The 26,769-nt window shown below is 40.7% G+C and overlaps 1 protein-coding gene across 1 annotated transcript; it reads right to left on the minus strand.

Moving 5' to 3' along the window:
* On the minus strand, positions 1-4,285 carry LOC149774753 (uncharacterized). Its single transcript, XM_089944878.1, has one exon. It carries the CDS (start codon positions 4,152-4,154, stop codon positions 2,169-2,171), a length of 1,986 nt encoding a protein of 661 aa, XP_089801004.1. The 5' UTR covers positions 4,155-4,285; the 3' UTR covers positions 1-2,168.
* Between the last annotated feature and the right edge of the window lie 22,484 nt (positions 4,286-26,769).

Below are 26,769 nucleotides of genomic sequence, written 5' to 3' on the forward strand. Positions count from 1 at the left end.
ACCGTTTTATATGTATTTATTGATAATTCAGAACGATTTATGTTTATTAACGTCAAGATCATACATTTTGGGAAAATGATTAGATTCTGTCTATGAATTTGCATACATGTATAAAGCTAGAGAAGTATGAAGGTAGTGATGTGAATATGAAAAAAGGAGAACATTCAGGGATATATACTTGAAAACAGATGTGTACAAGTATGTTTGCAAGTCTGTAGATATGTGTGTTAATATATGTAGAGAGAGGGTTGTTAAAATTGTTTGAACTGAATAAACAGGAAACACCTGTTTTGCACATTAATGTGAAAAGACAGTAAGTTAATGCTTTGTACATGAGAAAAGGAGTAAATGTAGAGAGGATAGATAATTAGTCTCAATGTATAAAATCTAGTTGCTCAGAGTCTAGACATGCTCTGCTTTATTGTCAATTTTCGCATTAACATTTCATTTCATAAAGGAAATAAACTAGCGATGAATTGCAAAGAATTTTTTAAAAATGTTGCCAGTCAAGACATTCACAACTTTCTAAACTGAATACCACAATATATGTCAAGCACTATTGTTGACAAATCAGGACACTGACAATTTTATTCAATTATGTACAAAACTAATTTAGTAAAAACGTCATGTGCTATTTCAGTTTAATCTATTATCAGTGATACGTTTCTATTTATCAAAATATGTCATCATGATGAAGTGTATTTCCCAATTCCCTGCCGCTCCTACGAGCCCGTGTTTAATCATTTTAATTTGAGCAAATGTATATACATGTTTTGATGCAGAGGTAGTTAAAGTTACAAATATTGTATATCGCAAATATTATATAGGTGACCTACTTAGTCTGGTAAAATCTCATCCGGCTATCAAAATCATGCATGTAAAAATCGAATTAGGTAAACATTGATATCTGTCTGGATGATTATGCTGGGCACTAGTATTGGAAAGTTTATATGTAGACACTTGAAGTTTAGGAAAATGCTCTGTCCACTAATTAGGGTGACCCCATCAGGTGATCCACATGTTGACCCAGCCATGATGCATGCAGACAACTAGGAATTTGAAATGTTCCACCTGATAAATGAAATATCCCTTCTTTAAATTAAATTATGAAAATGTTATGAATATTGAGAGACAGATATTAAGATTGTAAACTGTTTACATCTGAGTTTAAAATAATATAGATAAACATATCAACGTGCTCAAATCAGTGCAATCTATAAGTATTGAGTATTTTTGTTTGAAATTGTCGTACTTATTTCGTTCATGTATATTTAATTTAATTGTTTGTTTATTGGTTTAATTTTTTTTTATTTCATTGTATGTTATTGGAATGTAACATTGAGTCCTGGACTTGACCTTCTCCGAAACTGAATTCATTTCTGTTTGACCTGATTGACTTTTAAAAAAAAATTAATTTCATTTTATGTCAACAACTAATCATAGCTAAATTAGTTTCTATGTGCATGAGTTTAATGTCAGGATTATTATTCAGGTAAACAAGGAGTAAATATGTTTATCTGAGTGAGATGTTTGGAAATTTCTAAGTGAAATTTACAGGTTATTGTGTTGTAAGTAAACAAGGCTCATTAGTTCATTCGTGCTTTAACTTCTAGCACTTCTGAGTTGTATTATATGTTGTGACCAGGAGTTTTGGGCTGGAATCCTTATTTGTTCAAATTATTGAATTCAAGTGATTACTTTCTCTGGATTCAAGTGATTACTTTCTCTGGAAATACAGAAGTGCTCTGATAAAATTCTTGTTGTCTTTCATCCTTTTTCTTACTTAATTTAAGAGCATAGACTCGTAACACAGTTGTAAAACACCTGATTACATTTACTTGTGAAAATATACACATTATTAATGTTATTTAATTAAATATCAATAATCTAACAATGTATATCTTAAGATATCAACCCATTTAAGAATAATCATTTCAGCTCAGAAACATAAAAGCTGAGCTTCTTTTCTCATCAATATTGGAAGCGTTTTCTCTTGTCTGTAAGATTTGTGATTAGAAATGAAAACAAATAGCTCGATGTATAATTATCATTTGCACAAAGCTGAAAATATGCACAGCATTAACATTCAATTTAAAAATGAAGATTTTAACACTTCACATCTCGAAAAATCAATTCCCTCAAGTCAGATGGAAAAAAAGATGTGCATTTTACCTCAGTCGATATTGGTAAAGTTTCGACTGGTCTGAATCATTTGTGACCAGAATCTTGTCATTGTCCCTTCTAATGCAAATAGCCATAGGACTATCTGGAACCCCATCAGAGATGACCTGAAGAACAAGGCCATCAGGAGTCAGCTGGTGAATGTTACTAGAACCACATCCAACAACATATACATTATCATATCTGTCTGTAGCAACACCACAGGGACCATCAAGACTTGCATGATTGTAAACAAACTTCTGGCTGCCACTTATGTCAAAACAATACAGGTTATTTGCCATATCCACGGTAATGTAGACACGAGTAAAAGATGAGTCCAGAGCGACATACGTGTATGAGGGGTCACAATGACAATCAAACTGATGACAAAACTCCTCCTTCCCTCCACTGCTGATAAGGCTCCAGTAGTATTTGCCTCCTTCAGCATATTCACCAGACACAACGATTTTCCCCATTCCAGCAGCAGCAACTCCATCATATCTATATCTCGTTGTTATCTTCTCTGTGGGTGTTATCTTCCCATCTGTGAGAGAGAAAAATTGGACTGTGTTCAGTGCCGGTAAAGTCACAGCCACCACATCAGCATCATTGACAACACAGATCTCGCAAGGGCCACATGACACTTTGTAGGTGGTCATAGAGTTGTCGGAGGAGTTCAGCAGACATACTTTATTGTTGGTATAATCTGTTAGCATCACATGACCCGAGTACAAATACACGATACCTGCATAATTAGGTATTGAATCATCATCATCTTTAATTTCAATAATTCTATCCATCTGAACCAGACAGTTTCTGGGCGAATTCATGATACGTGGAACAGGCATCCACTGGAGTTCCCTTCTGCTTATTATCTTTGCCAAGCTATCTGGGCCTGCTGACAGTATGGATTGGACCTGGCGATCCACTTTCAATAAGACTGTAGTAGTCTCTGTCTTTGCATACTTTTGTTGGATCTGTTCTAGGTATGAAGTTAGTTGTGATGTTATCTTCTCTGTCATAAGAAACATCTGTGTGTCTGTTCCATATTTCTTAACTGTTTCCAAGAGTGTATATGAATTTCTAATTGAGCTGATTAGACTTTGACAATGGTGGTTTTCTTCCTGTTTTCTTAGTATCTCTTCTTTGCAAATTCTATGTCCTTCCATCTTAATTTCGCTCTCTAGTTTATCTAGGACATCATTTATTTTCTTTCTTAGGTGTCTGATTTGATTGGTGAAGTCATTCAACTGGGACTCAAGTTGATTGATGTTAGACTCATTGACCTCGGTGAACGTTATCAGATGAGTCTCTATTTGCTTCATTTGTTCATTTATACTGTCTGCATTCATTTCCTGCAGTAGATTCGGCAATTCTTTCTTTAAGTCAGAAACATTGGCACAGTTTCTGTGACTCACAATACAACATTTGCTACAACAAGCAGCCTTGTGTTCCTGGCAATAAAAATCAATAGCCTCCCCATCGTGTTCTGGGCAGCTGAACCCTTTTGCAATCTTCATTACATGTTGTGGATTGCTCAAAATTTCGTCTACGGAAATTATTACATGATTTCTAGAAAACTTCTGATTTCGATGAACTGCTGAACAAGTTTTACACATTGTTTCCTCACAAACCACACAGATGTCTTGTGCCTGGCTTGAAATTCCAGCATTATGACAAGCATCGCAGGACTGGACTACTTTCACTTTACTATCACCTATAATCGACTGTAAAATCAAATTAATAGGAAATTGGGATGCCAAGCACGATAAGGGTTTACCTTGTTGAGAAATACGAACATCTTGCCTACAAATCGGACACTTGATTTGTTCCAGTTTCTTTAAGTTTTCCTCTTGAGACGATAAGTAGTCCTGTAAGCATTTTTCACAGAAAGAGTGCATGCAAGGTAACTGTCTTGGAATCTTGAAATCACCCAGACAGATGGGGCAAGTGTGTTTCTCCTCGGTTTGAAAATCAGCTCTTGAAGTTGCCATGGTCACCTTCGTCCTGTTAGAAGATATATCGTTCGAATATTTGATGTAATATTATTCGTTTTCTTGTGATTAGTTTTCCTTTCTTGGTACTGCAAACTTACGTCACTTTGAGAATATTTCTTCCTGGTCGAGTGAAGGCTGATATGTACATGTAGGCGCGTGATCTTTAGACTGGCTTTATAACTTTACATCATCGTCACTGTTTGTCTAGTGTACACAAAAGCTTAAAATTCACGAGTTTTCAGCTAAGAAATCAGAACAGGTTACAGCTCTCAGAAGTATTCTAAATCTTTGCTCCGTTTATGTCGTGATAAAAACAACTGCTGTCAATGTAACAGATAACATCTATATTACGGCATATATATATATATATATATATATATATATATATATATATATATATATATATATATATATATATATATAGATGTTTGTATAGACATATGGGACAGTTTTGCTTCTCATCGGTTTCAAAATCGGCTCTTGGTGTTGCCATGTTCCCTTTCGTAGCACTACTAGATATCTCTTTATTGTATTAGGTTATTTATATCCGCTCCTTTTTGTTTGATTCCACTACAACAACTAGTCGTTCTGAATATATTTCGTTAATTTTTGAATCGACACCTGTATACGTGTAGCCGCTAGTATGATTCCCTGCTTCGGATATCAAATAATTGTACAGGTGTAGTATTAAATTTTGACCCTCGTTGAATTTTGAACCAGTCGAGTCATTTTTCAACGGCTGTGATCAACGTTTCACGTTAACAACTGACCCTGTTTCCTAATGTCCTGGTAAATAATAACCCCTTTAGGTGAAATTACCCCTTCGTTGGCCTAATGGTTAGTCCTACATGTAAGACCTCGACGCTGATATTTATGTTTGTGGCGTCTACTAAAACATATGTAATATGTGGTACGTCTTACATTATAGGACTAGCCTAGTAGGTAGAGCGTCCGCCTCGGATGCGGGAAGTCGTAGGATCAGCATCAAGAGGCTAGTGTTAGGACTGGTCGGCCAGGTGGCCATATAATATGACTGGATGAGACATCATGCTACATGTCTGCGGCACGATTCACTATATACCGCAACCCTACAGATATCGTAGCGATATGACTGAAAAATTGTTAAAGCTACGTTAAAAATCCAAATCACACACTCACACATGCACACAAACTCGGGTGAAATTATGACCTTATGGTAGAATTGTCTGTTATCAAAACTCAACGTTGATTTCTGACCCACTCCTAAAATGAAATCGAGTTATCACTCAGACAGCTGCGTGTCTTTCTTAAGTATTATTTTTTCTTTTAAGGAAACAACTGTGTGAAATAGAATGACGTTGTTCATCTGTCATTATCGTAATTCTTCTGAGGAGCTGGTAGTATGGGCTGTGTCCTGAGGTGCTGGTAGTATGGGCTGTGTTCTGAGGGCTGGTAGTATGGGTTGTGCCCTGAGAGGCTGGTGGTATGAACTGTGCCCTAAGGGGATTGTAGTATGGACTGTGCCTTGAGGGGCTGATAATATGGGCTGTGTACTGAGGGGCTGGTAGTATGGGCTGTGAGCAGCAGGGAAGTTCTACAGACCAGGTGGCTCAGATAAAATTAAGCCTCCCACACAACATTTCTCCGTACAAGCCTCAGATTTCAAAAATAAACCCTCCTGCGCAAATTAATCAGCGAAATTTCGACCCAGGATGCAATTTCAGGCATAAAAAAAAACAACAAAATTTGGGGGGGGGGGTATAGTAAGGTTTGTGTGTGATTGCAAGGAAAGGTTGTTGATACTAATTTTATCTCGCAATAAAACAATATAGTTGAAAATAAGATGAGTCCGAAAGCTAGTACAGTTGGAGAACCTCATTCTGCTAGATTAGCGCGAGAGCAATTAGCCGCATTAAAGAAGTTCATTCCGACAAAACAATTATTTAAGAGAAATGTTCGTGGTTACGAAGATATGCAATATGGAATTTCAGAAACTTCAGCAAAATGGTTGAAGCCAGTAACTAAAACAATCGAACAAACTGTATATGGTGACGAAAAAGATTCAGATGTCAGGAAACGTGGAATTCTTCTCGCGTTGAAAGGTATTGAGGAGCAATCACGAACATTACCCGATCGATTAGCAATAGCAGCAGCAGCAGCGCAACAGGGTGGACAACCTGCAATTGCCTTTAAAGTAGGTCGTAAAGGAAAAACTGGAGCAAGACCTAGAGGGAAAAAACCTGGAGGAGGACCTGGAGGAGGACCTGGAGGAGATGAATCAAAAAGGATGTTTGATATCAATGATTTAAGAGAAAATTTTACCGATGAGGGATGGGAAATAATAACAACAAACGTATCTCCTGATAAGTATAGTCTAGAAAAAATTGGTCAATTTGCGGAAGATACGTTTGTTATTCGAAATGACTATTGTTATTCGAAATGACTATTTGACTGAAATAGGAATGAGAAGATATAATTCTCGTAAAAGTTTAAGTTTATTACCGTCAATGTGGTCGATAACAAGTCCAATTTCTATCGGTCCCTTGTAGCATTCGTATATGAATCTGTGATTGTAATAACATTCTGTTCTTTCCATTCTTTTATGGACTGTAAATTTGAGATATCCCGAATTACAAATACTACCAACACGATGTTTCGTTCTAGCATTTCTGACTGCACCATCGGTAGATGCCTCGTATCCCTCGATGGTTGGATGCGATCTATACTCGTTCATGATTTTCATTGTGGGAATCGCTGATTTCATTTCCATATATGATATTCTCTTTGTTTAAATCGAAATTTGCTTTGAATCGATTAATATAATCTTCTTCGCATTTTATCACTGAGGAAGATCTTCTTTCATAATATCTTCGTAACTCACAATATTTTTTTCCTCCACAGGACAAACACAATCGAGTTTTTCCTCGAGTGCCAACTTGGCAAACTAAACACCGTTGTGGTCCTTTGCTGCCTTGTCGAATTGCGTATATATGAGCTCCACAATATTCACCTCTGCAGGATTTATCGCATGATTTTGTTGATCCGACTGTTATCCATTTACATTGCATTATATAATTTAAACATTTGTCTAAAATATAATAATGGATTTATTTGATCTTGACGAGGCAGAATATATTATTCCAGAGGTCGATCGTGCCAAGAGAGAATTTTTCGATGATGGAGCGATTCATGTTTGGTCAACTTGGAAAACTAACTTCATTGATGCCACGATGAATTTGGAGCGAGCAAAAAAGATAATCGAGCATATAAAATCTGAACACAAGGAAGAACGATTTATCTTTGGAATAAAATTTATTGCACAAATGCCCGATGATACTTGGATCATTCGCGATAAACGAGATCCAGTACGTGGCGGTAAGAAAAATGTTGTTTTTGATAAAAATTCGAAGCCGGGATTATTATTGGGAATTGACGGTCCTTATTATGCTAGGGCGTATCCATCTAGTGCTGTTGTTTATGGAATTTATCGGCTGAATAATAATCCTGATGCGAAAAATCTACCTGCGATGAAAGAATCGCCGAAAATAAATTGCGTTGCTGAGCGAGTTATCGAGCACATGAAAAACGCACGACGAGGATCTGGTCTGACTCAAATGAGATTGGATAAAATTAACACGTGGGCAAAAACAGTTGTTGATGGTGCATCGATTGACGATGTTGCTGCGTTGAGCACGAAACTTAAATTTCCTATCACGGTTAAAACACTATCGGGAGAAATATTATATTCATCGCCGTATAATTCTCGAGGAACACCAATCGAAATTGTTGATCATAATTCGCACGCATGGGCACAGTCAGTGATGATATTTCCTCGAGATCGTTCTGTTAAATTTTATCCCGTGGAATCTGGGAAAGACAATTCCGATGCCATGTTTAGGTTTATCAAACTATTAGCCAAGTCCGATCCAATATCGATTTGGTTATTTTCTAGTGAAGAAAGATACGATCAGTTTATCCTGCCACGAGGATATATTTACCGTGATGAAATATTACATGAATCAATGAGAAATATCGCGGAGAAGTATTCATCAAATCCAGATCAGTTACTGACAAATTGTTTTACTGTTCCATCTGTTGCTGCTCACGCTGCCAGAGAAAGAAATTCGTGGAAACCTACGAGAAATGAGTTTCTTAATGATATTCAACTTAGTTGTATCGAATACGGCCATGGAGGATTATGGAATACCAAGTATTATTTCGAGGATATGATTTCCGTTGACATGAGCGCGTGTTATCCTGGAAGTTTCCTTGGATATGGTGATTGTGCGGATTACTTTGCTAAATTTGGCCATCCTACTAGCGAGATGACGAGAGTTGCAATTAACGGACCATTACCTGATTTTGTTATGACCGGATTCGCTCATGTTACTTCGTTCGAGTTTGCTGAAAATTTGCATAAAATTTGTTATATTTGGTTTGGTCGGCATTTATCTCAGCGAAGATGGGTCCCTACGGTATTGTTGAGATTTATGTTGGATTCGTCGATGTTAATATCATTGACGGTAAGTGAAGCGATTATATCGTATAGAAAGCAGACCGAGGTGTGGTTGCCGACAGATTGTGAAAATGCGAAAGATATTGGAAGAAAAATTATTGGCAAATTTACTCAAGGAGGATCAGTTGATCATAAACAGACACGCTAGGTTATTTATCAATGATGCCGAGATGGATTTTATTATTGCCGATACGGTATCGCGTGGAATATTCTGCAACAGAGAAAATATTATCATTGATGGAACGAAGTTAGGTACCGTGATTAGCTATCTCGATGGAGAATCAGCGCAGTATACTCATTTGAGATCATCAATGCTCGCCTATGTAAGTATCAATCTGCTATCAATGATAAATAAATTTTCTGATATCGCGGTAAGGGTTGCAACGGATTCGTTTTATATCGATAAAAAATTTCAGTATAGATTGGAGAATTTAATCACTGACGGATCTTGGGGAACTTGGAGAATAAAAAACGAAGATATTCTAGATTATTGTGAGGATGCGGATGTTGAAGATTGCGATAAATTTCATAAAGATAAATGCGATGAAGTATCAACGGCTGCATCCGCATTTGATCCGATTTCACGAAATAAATTTGTATACATGAACGGTCCTGGTGGTAGTGGTAAAACAACACGAGCGATAAATTTATTTTCAAAATCTGATATGATCGTGTTGACTCCAACTCATAGATTAGCGCGAGAAATAATACAACGTGGTGTTAATTCTTGCACGTATCACAGTTATTTTAAGTACAGCGGTGGATTGTGGGATTCGGCTCGAATGGGAAACAAATATATCAACAAGATTATAATATTTGATGAAATTTGTACAGTAAATTTAGTTTTGTTAAAATCAATCCTGGGTTGGCTAGAAGAAAAAAACACAGCTGTGATAATGTGCGGAGATCACGGTCAACCTGATCCTATTGATGGTGAATCTCCTCATAAGTGGCTTAGAAACTTTGTAGATTATTATGAAGAAATTGACGCTGATTATAGATCTAATGATATTTTACTGACCGAGTTTAAAAAAATAATTCGGTTGCAACCTAATAAGTTTCAATGCGATGTAATGAGAAGAATAATCGACGAGACTTCGATGGATAATTTTCTAAATTTGTGGCGTCCAGATCATCTGATTGTTGCTAGCAGAAAAATTGTTCGCGATGCTATTCAGAAAATATTATTCAAACTTCATTGTGAGAAATTTCCAACATTGCAGGTACCATTGTGTTACAGGCCAGCTGATACCAGGAAACAAAATATTAATGTTACTTTGCCACGCGGAGAAGGAAAAATATTAGTTTTGAATGATATTATTTTCGTTGATATTAATCTTGTTAATGATGCAATAAACGCGGAAAGATCGCCATGGAAACTCGGATACGCAGCAACGATACATTCATCACAGGGATTAACAGTAGATGGCCAGGTCTGGATCGTCGATGATAGAATTTCCTGGTCAAATTTAGTTTATCTAGCTGTGTCTCGAGTAAGAAAATTATCTCAGTTAGGTAGAATTAAATTTCACATAAGTGACGATGGCGGTAATTGAGTATCTCTCGGTATTATTTGTAATTCTTCTTTGGTAAATCCTCGTTGTGGAGCTAGTGAATCTAGAAAATAAATTGCTGGTCTTCCCGATGATCTTGTTACGGCTGATATTTTATGTGTCGTAACGCTCCAAGTTGGATCGGTTGCTCTTTTTCTGCCACCCTCCGCTTCTCCTTCCTTGTATAAATATCTTACAATAACGCTACCTAGCACAGGCGGAATTGTGGAACTTCGCTTTAGTGGTATATTTGGTTTTGTAATTGCAGTTGCGGGCTTCATTGATATTGTTCGTGTTACTTCGTTATTTAGTGCGTTAATCACGTGAGGTAATCTTGTTACCCAATCGTGAGATCGTTTATCTTGGATAAATTCTCTCGCGTACTGATATCCGAATAATCGTTCTGCAAGAGTTTTATTGAATCTCTCAACGATAGCTTGATTGTGATGAACACCTACAATACCGCGACGGATTTTAACATTATTCTTTTTCATCAGTGAAGTAACCGCGCCAAGAAATTCTCGACCTGGATCAACCTGGAGAAGCTTCGGCCATGTTAATGGAGATCGTGAATAAATTTCGCTAAACGCCTTAGCAATCTCTGTTGCTGTTTTATTCGATAACGGTTCCGCTTCCTTGTATCTGCTAGCGATATCAACAACCGTCAACACGTATTTATATGTGACTCCGTCGACGGTATCGTAAGGAAGAAACATAAGATCAGCCTGATGGACTTCATTAGGGACGCTGACAGAGAAACTCGCATATGATATTTTCTTAGGCGGAGGAAGATAAATTTGCCAGACTGCTTGTCTCGATAGCCACGATTCAGCGACAGATTGCTTTACTTTTGCTGCCTTGGCAAGTTTAGCTATTGCTGATTTTCCTCGCCAAAATCCTCGCGGAGAATAATATATTTGCTCCATTATAAATTACCAGCACCTAGTACTAATTTACCTTTCATTGCTCCTTTTATTAACCAAGTTGCCAATTTCTCTTTGAAATTTTTATCAGGAATTGCGTCTATTGCGTGAATTAATTTAATATCAGCGAGATGTCGTTGTTCTAAATCTCCGCTACGATATGCAAGATCGTGATAGTAGCATGCGTTATCGATAGCGTTTACTGGATCTTCACCAGGATTTGGTTGATTATTATCGTTAAGTCTTATATCGAGCCTTGTACCAGGTCCGCAGTAATTATATCCTGGTAGATGCTTCTCTCCGGGATATTTTGCCCAGGGAGCTCCAGGTAGATTTGTTAAGGAGGTTGCGATATCTCCTCCGGTTCTACTTTTTTTTTTACAAATCTAAACTTAATTGTCTTACAAACTTCACATTCTCCCTTGATTGCATTCCTGTTGTTGCGTGTAACGACTTCGATTGGATTTATCGTAGCAGTTCGAGTGCGACACTTAACACAATATGAATCCATAATATTCTAATAACATGAATGTAATTGATTTTTCAGCCACAAAGAAACGCGAGCAAGTAAAACACACCGCGGCATTACCAAATTCGATCAGAATGATAATCATTGGACCATCTGGTTCTGGAAAGACGCAGTTGTTGTTGAATTTGATAATGAGATGGTTGAAATGGGATAAATTATATTTGGTTGCGCCATCTGTTGATGATCAGCGATGTTATCAGGTACTTAAGGAATTTAGCGATAATACTGAAGATGGAACAATAGAATTTATCACGGATATCAATGAAGCTCCATCAGTGGAAAATTTAGACGGTGATGTTAATAATCTTGTTGTTTTCGATGATGTGATGCTGGATAAGCAAACTAACCCAGCTAGGATATTTTCGCGTGGCCGACATAAGAACACCGATGTGATTTACGTGACGCAGCGATATACGCAAATTCCAAAGGTGATTAGAGATAATTGTAATATTTTATCAGTTTTCAATAGCGTTATTACTCACACGCTGAGAAATATTCATCAGACTTGGTGCAATGGCGACATGGACATAAATAAATTTAAAAATTTCTTCAGTCACGCTCAGGCAACACCACACGGTTTTGTCACGATTAATCTTCATGATCCTCGTAGTAGGTATCGAATTGGTCTTGATCAAATTTATTCATAAAATTGCAGCCCAATCTTGCAATCACACACAAACCTTACTATACCCCCCCCCCCAAATTTTGTTGTTTTTTTTTATGCCTGAAATTGCATCCTGGGTCGAAATTTCGCTGATTAATTTGCGCAGGAGGGTTTATTTTTGAAATCTGAGGCTTGTACGGAGAAATGTTGTGTGGGAGGCTTAATTTTATCTGAGCCACCTGGTCTGTAGAACTTCCCTGCTGCTGGCTGTGTCTTGGGGGGCTGGTACCATGGACCGTGCCGTGAGGGGCTGGTAGTATGGACTGTGGCTTAAGGGGATGGTAGTATGGACTGTGCCATGAGGGGATGGTAGTATGGGCTGTGTCTTGAGGGGCTGGTAGTATGGACTGTGATTATTTAATCAGATTAGTAGTAGTAGTCCCACGTGGAAGACTTTTTACCAAGAACAGTCACCCAACAGGTATTCAGCTTTAGGAGTAGTGAAGTGGGGCACTATAGCCTCAATGGGAATTAGCATTACAGAGACCCCTGGGTCACTATAGCCTCAATGGAAATTTAACATGGAGAAAAATCGTGGGTCAATATAGCCTCAAGGGAAATTTAACATGGGAAATAGTCTTGGGTCACTATAGCCTCAAGGGGAATTGAACATGGGAAATAGTCTTGGGTCACTATACCCTCAAGGGGAATTGAACATGGAGAAAAAGTCTTGGGTCACTTTAGCCTCAAGGGGAATTGAACATGGAGAAAAAGTCTTGGGTCACTTTAGCCTCAAAGGGAATTGAACATGGGGGAATAAAGTGTGGGTCTATTTAGGGACAAGGGGAATTGAACATGGGATTTTTTTTAAAAATATTTTTTTAAAAAAAAGGGGTAGGCAATTGAAAAGTCATTCACTTTTCGAGAAATATGGGTGGCCCTGAAAAGGGCCTTTGGCTTTCTTCTATTTCCTCCATTTACTCATCCAGCCCCTAATCTTTCCCCAATTTCCTTTTTTCTTCTTCTTTTCATTTTCCGATATCCAGTCCAGGTGACCCATGGCTCGGAACTTCTGTTGGATTTTTATCCAGTTATTGTTCAGTCTCTCATATTCTTCTTTTTTCTTTCTATTCTCTTGTTCTTTTCTATCTTTTGCCCACCTGTCAATTTTCTGCACTTCTTCCTCTATTATCTTTTTCATCTTTTCTTCCGCTTTCTTTAGTTGTTCAATGCCCCTTTTCACGAACTTCCACTCTGACCATTTCTCTAGCTCTTCTAAATAGCATCTCACTGCTTTTACCTTGTCCATAGACTCTTTTATAGTCCCCACTCTTACATACTCTGGTTGAATCAATCCTCTCAATCTCTTAACTTCTTCCTCTATCATCTCCTCTATCATCTTCCTCGCTAATTGTAGTTCATTGACATAGTCAAGACTTTTTCTCAACCTCCATTCTCTTTCTATCCTTTCAATAGTATACTTTCCATCCATCATCCAAAAGTAAACATTTCTTAAGTCATTAAACAACGCCGACACTTCCATCTTGTATCTGTTATTCCGTAGAATGGTTTGAACGACGAATACTGTGGGTTCTTATACCAAAAGCGCGGACATGAAGGAAAACATCCCCCTAAAAACATAAAATTGATCTTAGCTAGATCATGACCAAAAAACGCGCGGACGTGAAGGAAAACATCCCCTACTTTCTCATTTCTTATAATAAAACCCAAGCTATACTCTTCACATACGCTAAGAAACAATAAACAAACCCATAATCTACTATTCACACAAACTTACATGAGCAGTTACAATCACAAACACAAACACACATACACTCACACTATGAAAAAAGAGTTAGTGTTTATATTCACACTACTCTACCTACACACATTGGCAAATTGATTGTTATTTCTTTTCTAGGGTATTGGGTAGCCCTGAAAAGGGCTGTTGGTTTTTTTTAACTCCAGATGCACCTATCTAATAATGGCACCTTCCTGGCCTGGCGCCACACACGCATCTTCTTCCCCAGTCTCCTTTCACCTTTCTTCTTGGGAGTGCAGAGGCGGGATGATTGGCTTCAGCACCCCAATCCTCTGTCTCTGGTATCTTGTAAGTCATCCTCTCTCCTATTTTCTTTTCCTCCTCTTCCCTCTCTCTTCTCTCCTCCTCTTCCTTCTTTATTCTTGCTTCTTCTACTATGGCTTCCGCGGATAGTTCATTTACTATGCGCCTGGCATATTCCAGGTGCATCTGGAGTTCTAGCAGTTTCACAATTCTGGTGTTCATTCTTCTGGTGGTGTTGATCAATCAACAAGGGTAGCTAGACTGCAGAGCGAGTGTCAATTTATACTGAAAGCGCGGACGTGATGGAAAACATCACCCTAAAAACATAAAATTGATCTTACCTAGATCATGACCAAAAAACAACGCGCGGACCTAAAAGAAACACTCACTTTTTATGCTACCCTTTACTATTGTGAAAAATTTTTGTTATTAACCACTTCAATAGACTATCCACATACGCAAAGCAATCCAATCTAACCCCAAATATACACCTCAAACACCAAAAAAAAGACATCATTTTAATCTACTATCCATACCAACGTACGTGAGCACTTACAAACACACAATCTTATACACAAACACATACCCTCACATTTTTTCAAAAAAGAGTTAGTGTTTATATTCACACTACTCTACCTACACACATTGGCAAGTTGATGGTTATTTCTTTTCTAGAGTATTGGGTAGCCCTGAAAAGGGCTGTTTTTTTGTTTTTTTGTTTGCTATGGCAATCTTTTTTAGTTTCTAAGAATGCGATGTCCTCTGAGGATAGACTTTTTGGCAATAGGTCTGCTTCTTCGGAAAGAGAAGAAGAACTCTTTGGTGTCGATACGGCAATCGACAAAGCCTCTGTCAGCTTCAGGTTGCTGCTGCTGCTGTTGTTGCTGTTGCTGTTGCTGCTGTTGCTGCTGCTGTCTCTGAAGTCTGTACTTCTCTGTCCATTCTTCTTTCTCCCTGTTCACTTCTTCTCTGAAGAGCTCTTCTATCAGGTCTTCAGTGACTTTTAGCATTCTCACATTCTCTATTTCTTCTGGCTTCGGTATCAGACTGTGTCTGACCCTATGCAAATTCACGTAGGCGTCGTTTAGCTTAGTTAGTTTGGAGCACATCTTCGTAGGAGGACGAGTCAACAATGGATGGTTAGACTGGAAACAACCCGGTTCTTAAAGTCAAAGCGCGGACGTGAAGGAAAACATCCCCCACACGGTTTTCGAGCCGCAACGTTCAATGAGTGACATGAGAGGGATAGTAAGAAGTTAAAGAGCATCAATCAGACATTCTTCTAGCTAAACAAAAGACAAAGGCATTTTTTCAAAACACAACATTTTTATTCAAAAATCACTTAACACTAACCAACAACAACTCTAACATTTTTTAACAATAATCCAACATTATAACATCAAACATTTTTTTTCTAATGACAATCATTTGTTCTCAATTCTCACTCTACTTTAAACAGGGCTGACAACGTTGTGAATGAAATTGTGATTTCCACTGTTGGAAATCATTAGGCCATTGATGGACACTACGTTTCCTAGCTTGCGACAAAAGATAAGCATAATGGTCACAAAACCATCGATCTACTTTTACATCGTTTCTAGAAGAAGAACGAGGATCAAAATGAGTCACTAAATGTTCTAAGGAATAGCCCAGGCTGCGATGATGCAAAAAATACACACAGTACTGTCCACACACCAAGGAATCTGTGCCTTGTAATTTCACATTATTGAATCGGGTGGTTTGAGCATTTCTTCTCATAAAGTCGATGATATCGTCTTCCAAAGGGGGCAATCCGTACGAATCGAAATATTCCACACATCCTTCTTGAGGAAAGTAGACGGCTACCCAGTGGGTTCCTGGGAGATGACTGTCGTCCGTGTTGATCACATAAGCTAGATGGTCTTGAGGTTTGCGATGAGGGAGTTCATCTCTAGCACAGACGACAGGATTCCAAGAAGCCGTATACGAACTGTGGTTCAAAAGGTAATAAAGTTCCCAGGTATCCATTTGTGTGTTGTGTGTTTTTTTTCTTCTTCACAGGTAATAATACGTTGTCAATTCGATCCTGACTTTTTGCTTGAAAATGTCTGACAAATAACCGTTTCTTCGTTTCGTCTCCTCACTTTGATTCAGGAGAGTTTCGATACGCTGGATATCTTGAGTGGTTAATGGTGGACAAGAATGTTCACGCAAGTCTTTATACCACTGATGCAACACGTCTTCGTCCGAGATGAGACTCCAAGCCTCGTCCAGATACTCGTCCAATTTTTCTTCTTGACTTAACATCAGGCATTTATCGTGTTGAATTTGACTGGGATGATCGTTTTGACATCCATAGCAATTTTTCATGATCAATTCCGTCATTTTTTCGGCCAAGTGTTTGGCAAGACAGCAGACTAAATGGGCTTCTTGTTCTGGTCATCTCGACTTCATCATGATCACTTCTTCTTTTTCCACGGTCTCCTCACATTCCATTTCCAAAGTTTCTCCACTAGGCAAAGAGAGATAACAGTCTTCCATGGCTTCTAGTAATCTAGAATGACTTCTCTCAAGCTGTTGATTTCTATGGTATTATCAAATTCTGCATACAGGATGACGTTCACTGTGTTCTCTGGGGGCAGTGCACTCTCAAACTGAATTTCCACACGAATCTGGCCGGATTTTATAGGGTGGAAATGTCCCTCGTCGCTGCCTTGGTCAGGAGTGAAATCGAAATCCCCCCGTTCAACAAATACTTTTCTTGTAACCACATGTCCAAATGTAAGCGATCCATCAGTTCTAAACTACGACTTAGATGAATTTTCTTTCGTCGTTCTACAAATCCCGTTGGATTTGAAGCATCCCCAGCAAGTGTAATGCCGTTGAACTTATTCGCTTGGTCAGGTTTCCATACCACGTAAGCATCCAGATGAGTATTCTTGGCTTCTTTTCCGTACGTCAAGAGATTTTCCAGGTAGGCTCGATAAGGGTAAGTATCCATGCTGCTGCTGACTAGTTTGTTATTCAAGTACAAGTCCACTTCGCTAAACAAGGAATGCATGAAATTATTGACGGGAGCTACAACATCATCATCGGCTATGTCAGCGTTGGGTGGTTCGATCACTTTCACTTTCAAGTACAAGTAACTGCTATTCAGATCGATGTAATCTTCTGGCTGTCCTTTGATTTCAAACTCGATGGGAGCGGAATCGGTCAATGAGGAGACCGGGTGAAATTCCACCCACTGGGATTCTTGCATCGTCATCATGGTGGGGGGGGGGGGGCATGGCAAACAGATCCAGTTCCGTCTTGGAACAAGCGCAAGACTCTCGGTGCATCATTTTTTGTCTCTTTCTCAATAATCGAAAACGTCTAAGTCTCGAACGGTTCTTCTTTTCTTGGCCTTTCTAGCTTGAAGTCTGGTGAAAGGGTGTTTTCTTCGTCGTCTCTTTCTGCCTTGTCCTTGCTGAATGCCTGACTCGGTAGCGTGCAGGGCATTTATAGGTGTGTCTCGTCGGCCTAAAATGTCTTTGCCCGTTTGTAGCAAGACATTTTTGCCTGCCCTCATGAAGGCTTCTTTAGGGTTTTGTTTGTCGATGATGACATTTTGGAGAAATTCTTTGCCTTGCGTCAGTGCCGCATCTTTCAAGGCGTGCAATCCGCGTGTCACCATCGGTTTCAACACCGGAGCCACCGAACGAAAGGCCGATTTTAACATATCTCCTAAACCGTGTCCTCGCTGTCGAGCAACCCCTCGGTACACTGGATACATGACTTACGAGTCGTGAGAGAACCGTTTTCGAAAATGGAGTTTCACCGTGACTTTTCCTTTGGTGAATGGAATATTTTGTCCCAAATCTCCTTTTATAGTAATGTTGACCGTGTCCAAATACGACTTGCTGACCGGCAAATAGTGAGGATGTACAAATTCGACTCATAATTCCAGAGTTCTGTGGCTGTCCGAGGGGTTACTGGACGTCAGAGGCGTGTCTCCGCTCAAAATGGGGTCGTTGTTGTGGTTGTTATTGGAGTGGTGACTGACACTGGCACTGGACACAAGGTTCCCATGGTTCCCGTTCGAGGAGATTTTCAGGGAGGGATTGGGAAGCAGGTAACCGATGCAACTGCTCAATAAAATGGTCCACAATTGTTTGTCTCCTTGTTGCAAACTCAAATTGGCGATGGCTGCCCCGATGACACAATACACCACGAAGATTTGGCAGAAAAAGACGATTTGCGTTTTAGGCACACGTTCACCACACCACACCCACAAGGGTTGTTTTTGTAAATCTTGCACAGAAGAACTAGGTGAAGGAGGAGTGGTCGACGTAGCTGCGTCTGTGTGAAAGGGCATGATGGTCACTTCTTTTTATAGTCGATGACTTGCGAAGCGTCGATCCAAGAATCAAAACTGGGTGGACATCCTTTCCAACGTACTTTGACTTCTTTGACACGTCGTTTGCCCACTTTACCGGTTCTGCGTTCGAGAATGCTTTCGATGTCGTACACGTCGTCTTCTTTTTTGATGACACGTTGTAACTCGGGCAAATAAAACGTTCCTTTGAGCACTTCTCCGTTCATGTCTTCCAATTTATAGACGGTAGGATGACGGCCATGCACTCGTCTAGTGACGCGAAACAATTCGGTCGTCCAGTTAGGTAAGTAACCTTTGTCAAAAGTGCGTTTGGTTTTGCCAATGCGCACCCAATCTCCTACGGCCAACTATCCACTTTTCTTGGGGACAGCCCTCGTCGGGGACGTACCAAACAGGCGCTCAAACACCAGCACTTCGTTGTCGGGAGTCACTTCTTGCGGGGCACGTCCGATGCTTCGATGGTAAGATTGGTTGTACGCTTGCACCAGGTGCGGTAAGATGTCGATGTACTTCAGAGTGTGGTGATGCTTAAAATATTTCCACATGCGTTCTTTCAAAGTGCGTTGAAAACTTTCCACGATGCTAGCTTTGGTTTCGGGATTCTCGGTGGTAAAAAAATGAATGTCACGTTTCTTTAATTCTTTTTGGAAAGCTTGGTTCAGAAATTCGGTGCCTTTGTCCGTTTGCCATCGAAGAGGATGACGACCACTTTGTTTCAACACCCGTTGCAGGGCTCGCACTAACTCGCTGCTCGATTTGGAAGTCAAGGGCACGACCCAGGCAAATTTGGAAAAGACGTCGATGACACAAAACAAATATTTGTAGCCACGATTGTAGCTGGCCAAATGAGAGACATCGGCTAAATCGGCTTGCCATTGATGATCGATGCCTTCCACTCGGGTGCGACTTCTGGCAAACTTGCGTCGAATGGGTTTGTGTAAAGTGTAGGTAGCTTGTTCTTGTAACCATCGTTGCACTTGAGGTAAACGGAGACTTTTCAGTCGCGTTTTGGCAGCACGATACAATTTTTGAACTCCTGCGTATCCTGCAGGATGGGAGGGATCGTAGTAAATGCTGGCTAAGACTTTTTCCATTTTTTGTGTTTGTGTGTTAATAAGGCACCCACTCTTGGAGCATGCTACTCTTTTTCTCTTGGGGTATTTTCTTGGATTGCAATGCTTTGCGTGTGCGACCGGAAATAGGTGTTGAAGAGGAGGATGTCTGAGCGGGGGATATCGGTTCTTGTTTCACTTCTGTCTTCACTTCTGTCTTCACTTTCTTTTTCTCTTGTGATGAAGAAGGGGTGGCCATCATCTTTTTAATCCATCCAATTCTGGAGGTAGGTGGTGTTGTTAACTTGCGTACTTTTTCTGGTGGAGTTTGAAACCCTTCTTCTTCTTCTCCTTTTTCTGTCTTGGTCACTGGTAGTGGTGGTACTGGTACTGGTACTGGTACTGGTGATGGTGCTGGACATTTCATCAAGGTCTTAAAATCTTTCAGAGTGGATAGAGCTGTTTCGTCTAAAGCTTTCTGGTGAAAGAGTTGCAGTCGTTGCAAGAGTTGACCGTACTTTTGCGATTTTTCTGTTTCGGATAAATCTTGGCGATCCATCAAGGACTGCAGTTCGTGTTGTAATTGGGACATCTCGCTCAAATTGGGATTGGGAGGTAAATGCGGGGTGCGTTGTTCTTGCCACCGATGGTATTCCATCCATCGTTTGTAAGGCACTAAAGCCAGTTTTCGTCCTTCCATGGGGTTGTCAGGGGTCGATTCTGAGATCTTGGGACTTCCGAGGGCCTTTTTATCTTGCTCCCACCAGTCCTCCCAACATGGTTCCCAAGACTCCTTTCAGTATGGGACCTAACAAGAGGGGTAAAATGCCTCCACGTTGGACCAACATCTTCTTCTTTTGACGAATGGGAATTTTCTTTTGAACCATTTGGCGAAGAACGTGACGATGTTTGCCTAAGCATTGTTTCTGGTGTTTGGACAAAGGGATCGTGCCTTTCAAGACGTTCAAATAACATTCGCACACGGTATCAATGACCTCTTTGGAGGCCGATTGAATGAGTTTTTTTCGTAGAGGTGGAGAAGCTTTGGACAGGACAGATAACATGTCCCCATGTTTGACTAAACGTGGTGGCAGTCCTTTCCTTTTCTTTCCTTGGGGTTTTCTGGAGGGTGACATCTTTGAGTCTTCAGGAGCACCAAAAAAACACTGATACCCTACTTGGTCACACGCCTTTTTTTATACTGGAACGCGTCGCCACTGATTGTCTTTACGTCGTATTAGTTTGAGGACAGGCATGACACGTCGTGCAGGGGTACGTAACGGACTAAATCGAGCCAGTTCTTGCTTGGACAAATCCAGTAAACTTTGTAACATGCCCGATCTTTCTTGGACTTTGATTTTGGGAGAAGGTACTTTATGAGCAGCAGCCACTGCCGCTAAATTGGAGGGTCCTGCCACTGGAGAAGTTCTTTTTGGGGTCATCAACGGAGAAGTTCTTGGTGTGATCAACGTCTCCAAGTACTCTTCAGTTCTTGGTGTCATCAACGGAGAAGTGGATGAACGTGAGGATGCCGGAGACGCAGTCACCGCCGTGGCAGGTCGTGGTTTGCGAGTGTAAAGTTGCGTCCTGGCCGAAGTGCCTCTCTTGCGACTAGTTTTCTTCTGTGGGCTTTTCTTTTTCTGGGGACTTTTTCTCTGTTTCTTTTTCTGGGGGCTTCTTTTCTTTTTCCGGGGTGGTGGTGTCTGGTAAGAGGAGGGTCCTGCCACTGGAGAAGTTATTCTTCTTGGGGACCTGGTCTTTTTCTATTTCTTCTTGGGGCTTCGTTGGACTTTTTTCTTGGGGAGAAGTTTGGGGGCATTAGGATCCCATCTTAAGAGAGAGCGAATGATGACCCCTCCTAGAGTACCGCTCCCTCCAGGTTTCAAAATGATTTGTTTTTTGGTTTGAGTGTCGATGCGGGGATCGGCCAGTTGGACCAAAGTGACTTTGTTTCGATCGAAAAAGCGTTTGCTTTGATGAGGAATCTGAATGATTCCTTGGAGTATTTGACGTGCCGTCACCGTGAATCATCGTAAGACTTCTTTGAGACTAGCTTCTAAGACACGAGCTCGTGTTTGTGGATTTTTTTCTCGACTGATGCCATACAAGGCACGAATCAATTTGACGGGAAGATGCGACTGAAGGGACGTCATGTTGACGTTGTGTGAGACAGACGAGAAAGGGTCTGAGGTTTTTATAGATTTTTTTTATGTGGAGTGAAATTAAGTCGAGGACGGAGACGTGTACAGGACAGGCCCTCCGTCTTGGCACCAGTGGTGAAACAAGTGGGTACGAAATCGCAAATCCTCGGGGGTCGTAGGTTTCAAATCGACGAGTAAATAGGCGTGTGGCGTTTGAGTGGCATCGTCGTACGCCTGAGTCAGCCAAGGCGTTCCTAACTGTTTGGCTAAGACTTGCACTTGCGATTTATCTCGAGGGCTTTTAAACAAGACCACGTAATGCGCATTGAGACTGATGGTGCGATGGGCTTTACTTTGTTGAAACAAATTGTGGGTGATGTAAACGACACTGGCATTATGGTGATGCCCTTTGCGCGTGAACCACAGATTAATTTCTTCTTCGTCTTCTCCTAACATGTCGTCAAAAATGACCAAATGGGTTTGACGGGAGTCAGAGACGATGCCGTCGTCTTCTTGAGGAATGCCTTCCACAAACACGATGGAATCGCCTTGACTTTCTCGCAAGAGGCTGTACGCCGATTGCCACTCTTTGTAACACCACACGATCCGTTGAGGTGGCCGATCGATCAAATTATGTTTATGTTCGATCAAACGTTTGACGAATTCGGTTTTGCCTGAACCGCAAGGTCCGGCAATGAGCATGTTAAAGGGATGGCGAAGATACAAAGCCTCCCAACTGGCACGATCTAAGTGTTCGTCGATGACTTTGACAGTAGAGGAAGAGGGAGCAGAGACAGAAGAGGTAGCCATAGTGTGAGAAATGTCACTTGTGACACGAAAACAAACAAGACAAGAGTTTATATACTTTTTTCAGAACACGTTTATTGAATGTTTTTTCAAACATGAATACGAAAGACAAAAATACATAAAAGCCAAAGGCTTAAGTACAAGGATAAAAGGCACATGATAACCATTAACGAGGAATAAACACAAGTGTATGTACAACATGTTTTGGGTAATGTTCTAACCAGTTCTATAGTAGGGGGTAAGGTCACACAAGTGTCCTCCCGAAAGGGTCTTTCAGGCCTGTCCACGACAGTCCCGTCCTGGGTGACGGGTTGTTCTTCTGGCACCGTCACTAACACGGGTTGAAAAGTAACTTTTTTCCTTGAACAACTCTTGTGCATACTGGGCCACTTCTTGGGTCCAAATCTCAAAATCCCATTCTTTCCAGGCACGGACATCTGTCCAATGGGGATGCAAGTCACAAGCTACACACACGTCGTCATACACGTCTTGGGTAGCTAAAAGTTGACGAATCTTTTTTTCCTGTTGAGGTCGAGAAGTATCCAGATGAAAACGCAAGGCTTTGAGCAAAAGGAGTTTTTCGTGCCATTTAAGGCCATTGAGGTGGTAAGTACTGATCGTAAAGAGTCCACAAAGAATCGGCTGGTAAACGAAATCCCAGAAAACAAGTCACTAAGACACACACCACTTGTCGACCCAAATTGAATGGATACAGTTCTTGTAATAATCGATGGTAATGATCCACGGTTTGAATATGGTCATTGAGTTCCTTCCACGGAATCTGTTCAATGACATGTGACATATTTCGTGGCATGGCAGCCTGTTTTTATATTCTCTTTTTTTCGGATGCAATACACGTACTTTCCAGCCAGAGATCTTCATTCTCCAGTAGGGAATTTAAATGTTACATACTGTAACCGAAACGTCAGAGTTCGTTTAGAAGTTTCGTCTTCCGCTAAGCAGATTCCACGTAACAAATGTTGGTAATCCTTTAACTCGTCTTCCTCAATGCGTTGCAGTAAGTGAATCTCGAAGTAACCAAAATTATGAACATGTACATCATTGGCGAATTCAAAGTTTTGAACAATGTCTGACCATTGAAACAATTTCTGACGAATCAGTTTTCTTATACCATTCAGGTACCAGTGGTTAAAGATCTGGTGACGTAACGGATGCAATTGTTCTTTACGTTTGACTTGTATTTTCACCAGCTCTCGGTAAATCCTTTCTCTCAACTCCTAGGCAAGCCCAAAATGTTCTCTTGTAAAGTATCCATAAGTATATACAATGTTTTTGGAATCCTTGGGTGGTGGCCAATAGCCTCGTTTACCTTTGTGCCTGATGTAATATCCACTCATAATCAGTCTTCTTATACTTTGGAACAGAGCATAATTTAAAAACGGTTGAATAACTTTGCGTTTGCGTTTCACTTGTATTTTGATCAGTTCTCGGTAAATGCGTTCTCTCAACTCCACAGGCAAGGCACGAATGTTCTCTACCAAAGTATCCATGAATAGGTCATACTAAATCCTCTTTGGTCTGACACAAGAAATGTACTGTTTGCACAGACATGGTTTTAATTCATTGTCGAATCTAAATCGTTTAGTTACTAATTTACACGTTACAATTCGTTCAGAAGTTTCCTCTTTCACCAAGTTGATATTTTGTTCAAGATGTTGGTAATTCGTTAACTCTTCCTCTGGAATTCGATGCAGTACGTTTACAATGTAGTAGATAGAATCGTCAATACCAAACCATTCCTTTTTAAAACCAGGGGGTCGTTGATCAATGTCTGTCCAATGCAACACTTTCAACTCAATTAGTCCTTGTATAGCATTCAGGTACCAGTGGTTCAAACACCGGTGACGTAACGGATGCAATTGTTCTTTACGTTTCACTTGTATTTTGACCAGCTCTCGGTAAATGCGTTCCCTCAACTCCACAGGCAAAGCGCGAATGTTCTCTAGCAAAGTATCCATGAACAGATTATGGTAAGTTACTTCAATGTCTCGGTCCCACTAAGGGTAAGTAATGACAATTCGGTGACTATCGAGCATGTTCAACGTAGGCCGAATCTTGCGGTTCCCAGTAATGAAGTGACACACCGCAACTGAAGCACTTGACTTTATCTCCTTCGCCCAGGTAGAAAAATCCGGCTCTGGCTAATTCTTCGGGGGTCGGTCCTCCCAGATACTTAGGCCATTTTCCTTTGAACGATTGAAGACGATTTTCAAAGTCGCAGTATTCTGACAAACGCTCAGGGAACGAATATTCGTCTTTCACAGGTTCGTTTCGATGAGGGTTCAGTGACATGGGCAGGAGTTTGCTCAGGGCTGGATGACATCCGTGGGGGGGGGGGGTAGACGTGAAGGTGAACATTCCCCTTTAAAACGAAACCCAGTAAAATGTCCAAGAGGACGAGCGGCATCACTTTCGCATCCCTCAGGTTTGACACTCACAGCATCCCTTTCCATGATAGGGGTCGTGAGAACAAAATTCCCATGATGCTTTACGGCATCGCTAAGGTCACAACGTACAGCGTCGTACCCATCGCAAGGCTCAGAATCGCATTCCACTTCCGAAGCCTCACACTTGAATTGTGCCTTTCTATACAACTTGTTCTGTGTTTCTCTGAAAGTATTCATCTTGTTCACTCGGTCTTGGTAGTCACAATGAACTATCGATCTTGACCATAGCCCCTTTTTATACTAGTCGCAATGCAGTCTCCAGCTTGTACATCTTTCCCTTTTTATGTTTTTTTATGTCTTGTTTTGGAAGGTACCGTCTCTAAGGTACCGTCAACATTGTACCGTAGTGTGATGGGTGGAAAGGCCATAGAAAGGTAAGGGCAGTGCGGAGACCATCGAGTATGTTCCAGAATAGCTGAATCTTTATAGATACATAGATCCATTCGTAACTTCAGTCCGCAAGCGAAACACTGTACCTCGTATCCCAATCCTGACTCAGGTCCCAAGTAGACAAATCCTGTTCTAGCTAAAACATGTGAAGAAGGTAATCCTTCTCTATCCGTAGGCCATTTCTGAAACGTGTCCAATCGACGCGCACAATCACAATAGTCAGGTAAGAAGACTGGAAAATGGTAGGGTTTGAACTTGGAGTTCTCATCGGGTTTCTCACTCGATTCTTGCTGTGGCGAAGTCATCTTTCTGGTGGGTGACTATCCTCTTACAACCAATGTTTTATACCAACGTGTCCATACGGTAAGGTGAAATGATTGGGAAGTCGAACTCGCTTCTGGTACACGATTTGATAGACTTTTTCCAAGGGCCAACTGACGATGTGGTGAGTGGGTAAACGTACAATCTTGTTCGGTTGAGAGGTGGTCACTTTAAAGTTTCCATCCTCTCCCGATTGCAAGGCTTCTTTCAATACCCCAAAGTTGACCACTCGACTGGTACGATAATTCAGAGTCAGTCCTTTCACTTTGCACGTCGTGTGCACTTCTCCTTGTTTGTCCCGGTATTCGTAGCCGTAATTTTTGGGACCGCCACTGACGAAACTTAGAATCTTGTCGTCGGGATGCTCGTCTGTCCAGGCTCCTAAACGGTCTCCTTCGATGTCAGGGTGCTGTTGACTCGGGTGATGGATGTAAATGCAATTGTCCGTGTCAAAGTACAGGACGCATTCCCCTAACAGTTCTAAAGCTTCGTACAATTTTAAGCGAGCATGAGCTGTCACGTAAGCCGCAATGATGACATTTCCAAAAGGGTCGTCTTGTACAAAGTCCAGATCTTCTTCGTAATTGACCAAGATCAAATCCTCGCGAACGACGTCCACGTGTTTCATGTATTTGGTTTTGTCGTGAATCATCTGGAAGTAGCGGGAAGGTTCTGTCAAATATTCCGTCTTGGGTAAACACGGTCGTTGTGCCATTTTACCCCACAAGCAATTTAACATCACTTTGGCAAACGATCGCCTGCCTTCGTTTTTCTCGATGTGGTCTAAAGAGATGCCTTCTTGTTCATAGTATTTCTCTTTGAATTGTATTTGGTCTTCGGGAGTGTGACACCAGGACGGATAGCCGCTGGCTTCTTGGTTCAGTTTCAAAAAGGCATCCACGTAGTCAGC

Source organism: Sinohyriopsis cumingii, unplaced genomic scaffold (genome assembly GCF_028554795.1).
Source record: "Sinohyriopsis cumingii isolate HCF-2022 unplaced genomic scaffold, ASM2855479v2 utg000160l, whole genome shotgun sequence".
NCBI lineage: Eukaryota > Metazoa > Mollusca > Bivalvia > Unionida > Unionidae > Sinohyriopsis > Sinohyriopsis cumingii.

What these genes read in the sequence shown, in the direction of transcription:
- LOC149774753 (XM_089944878.1), bottom strand. Translation starts at nt 4,154, where the DNA reads ATGGCAACTTCAAGAGCTGATTTTCAAACCGAGGAGAAACACACTTGC.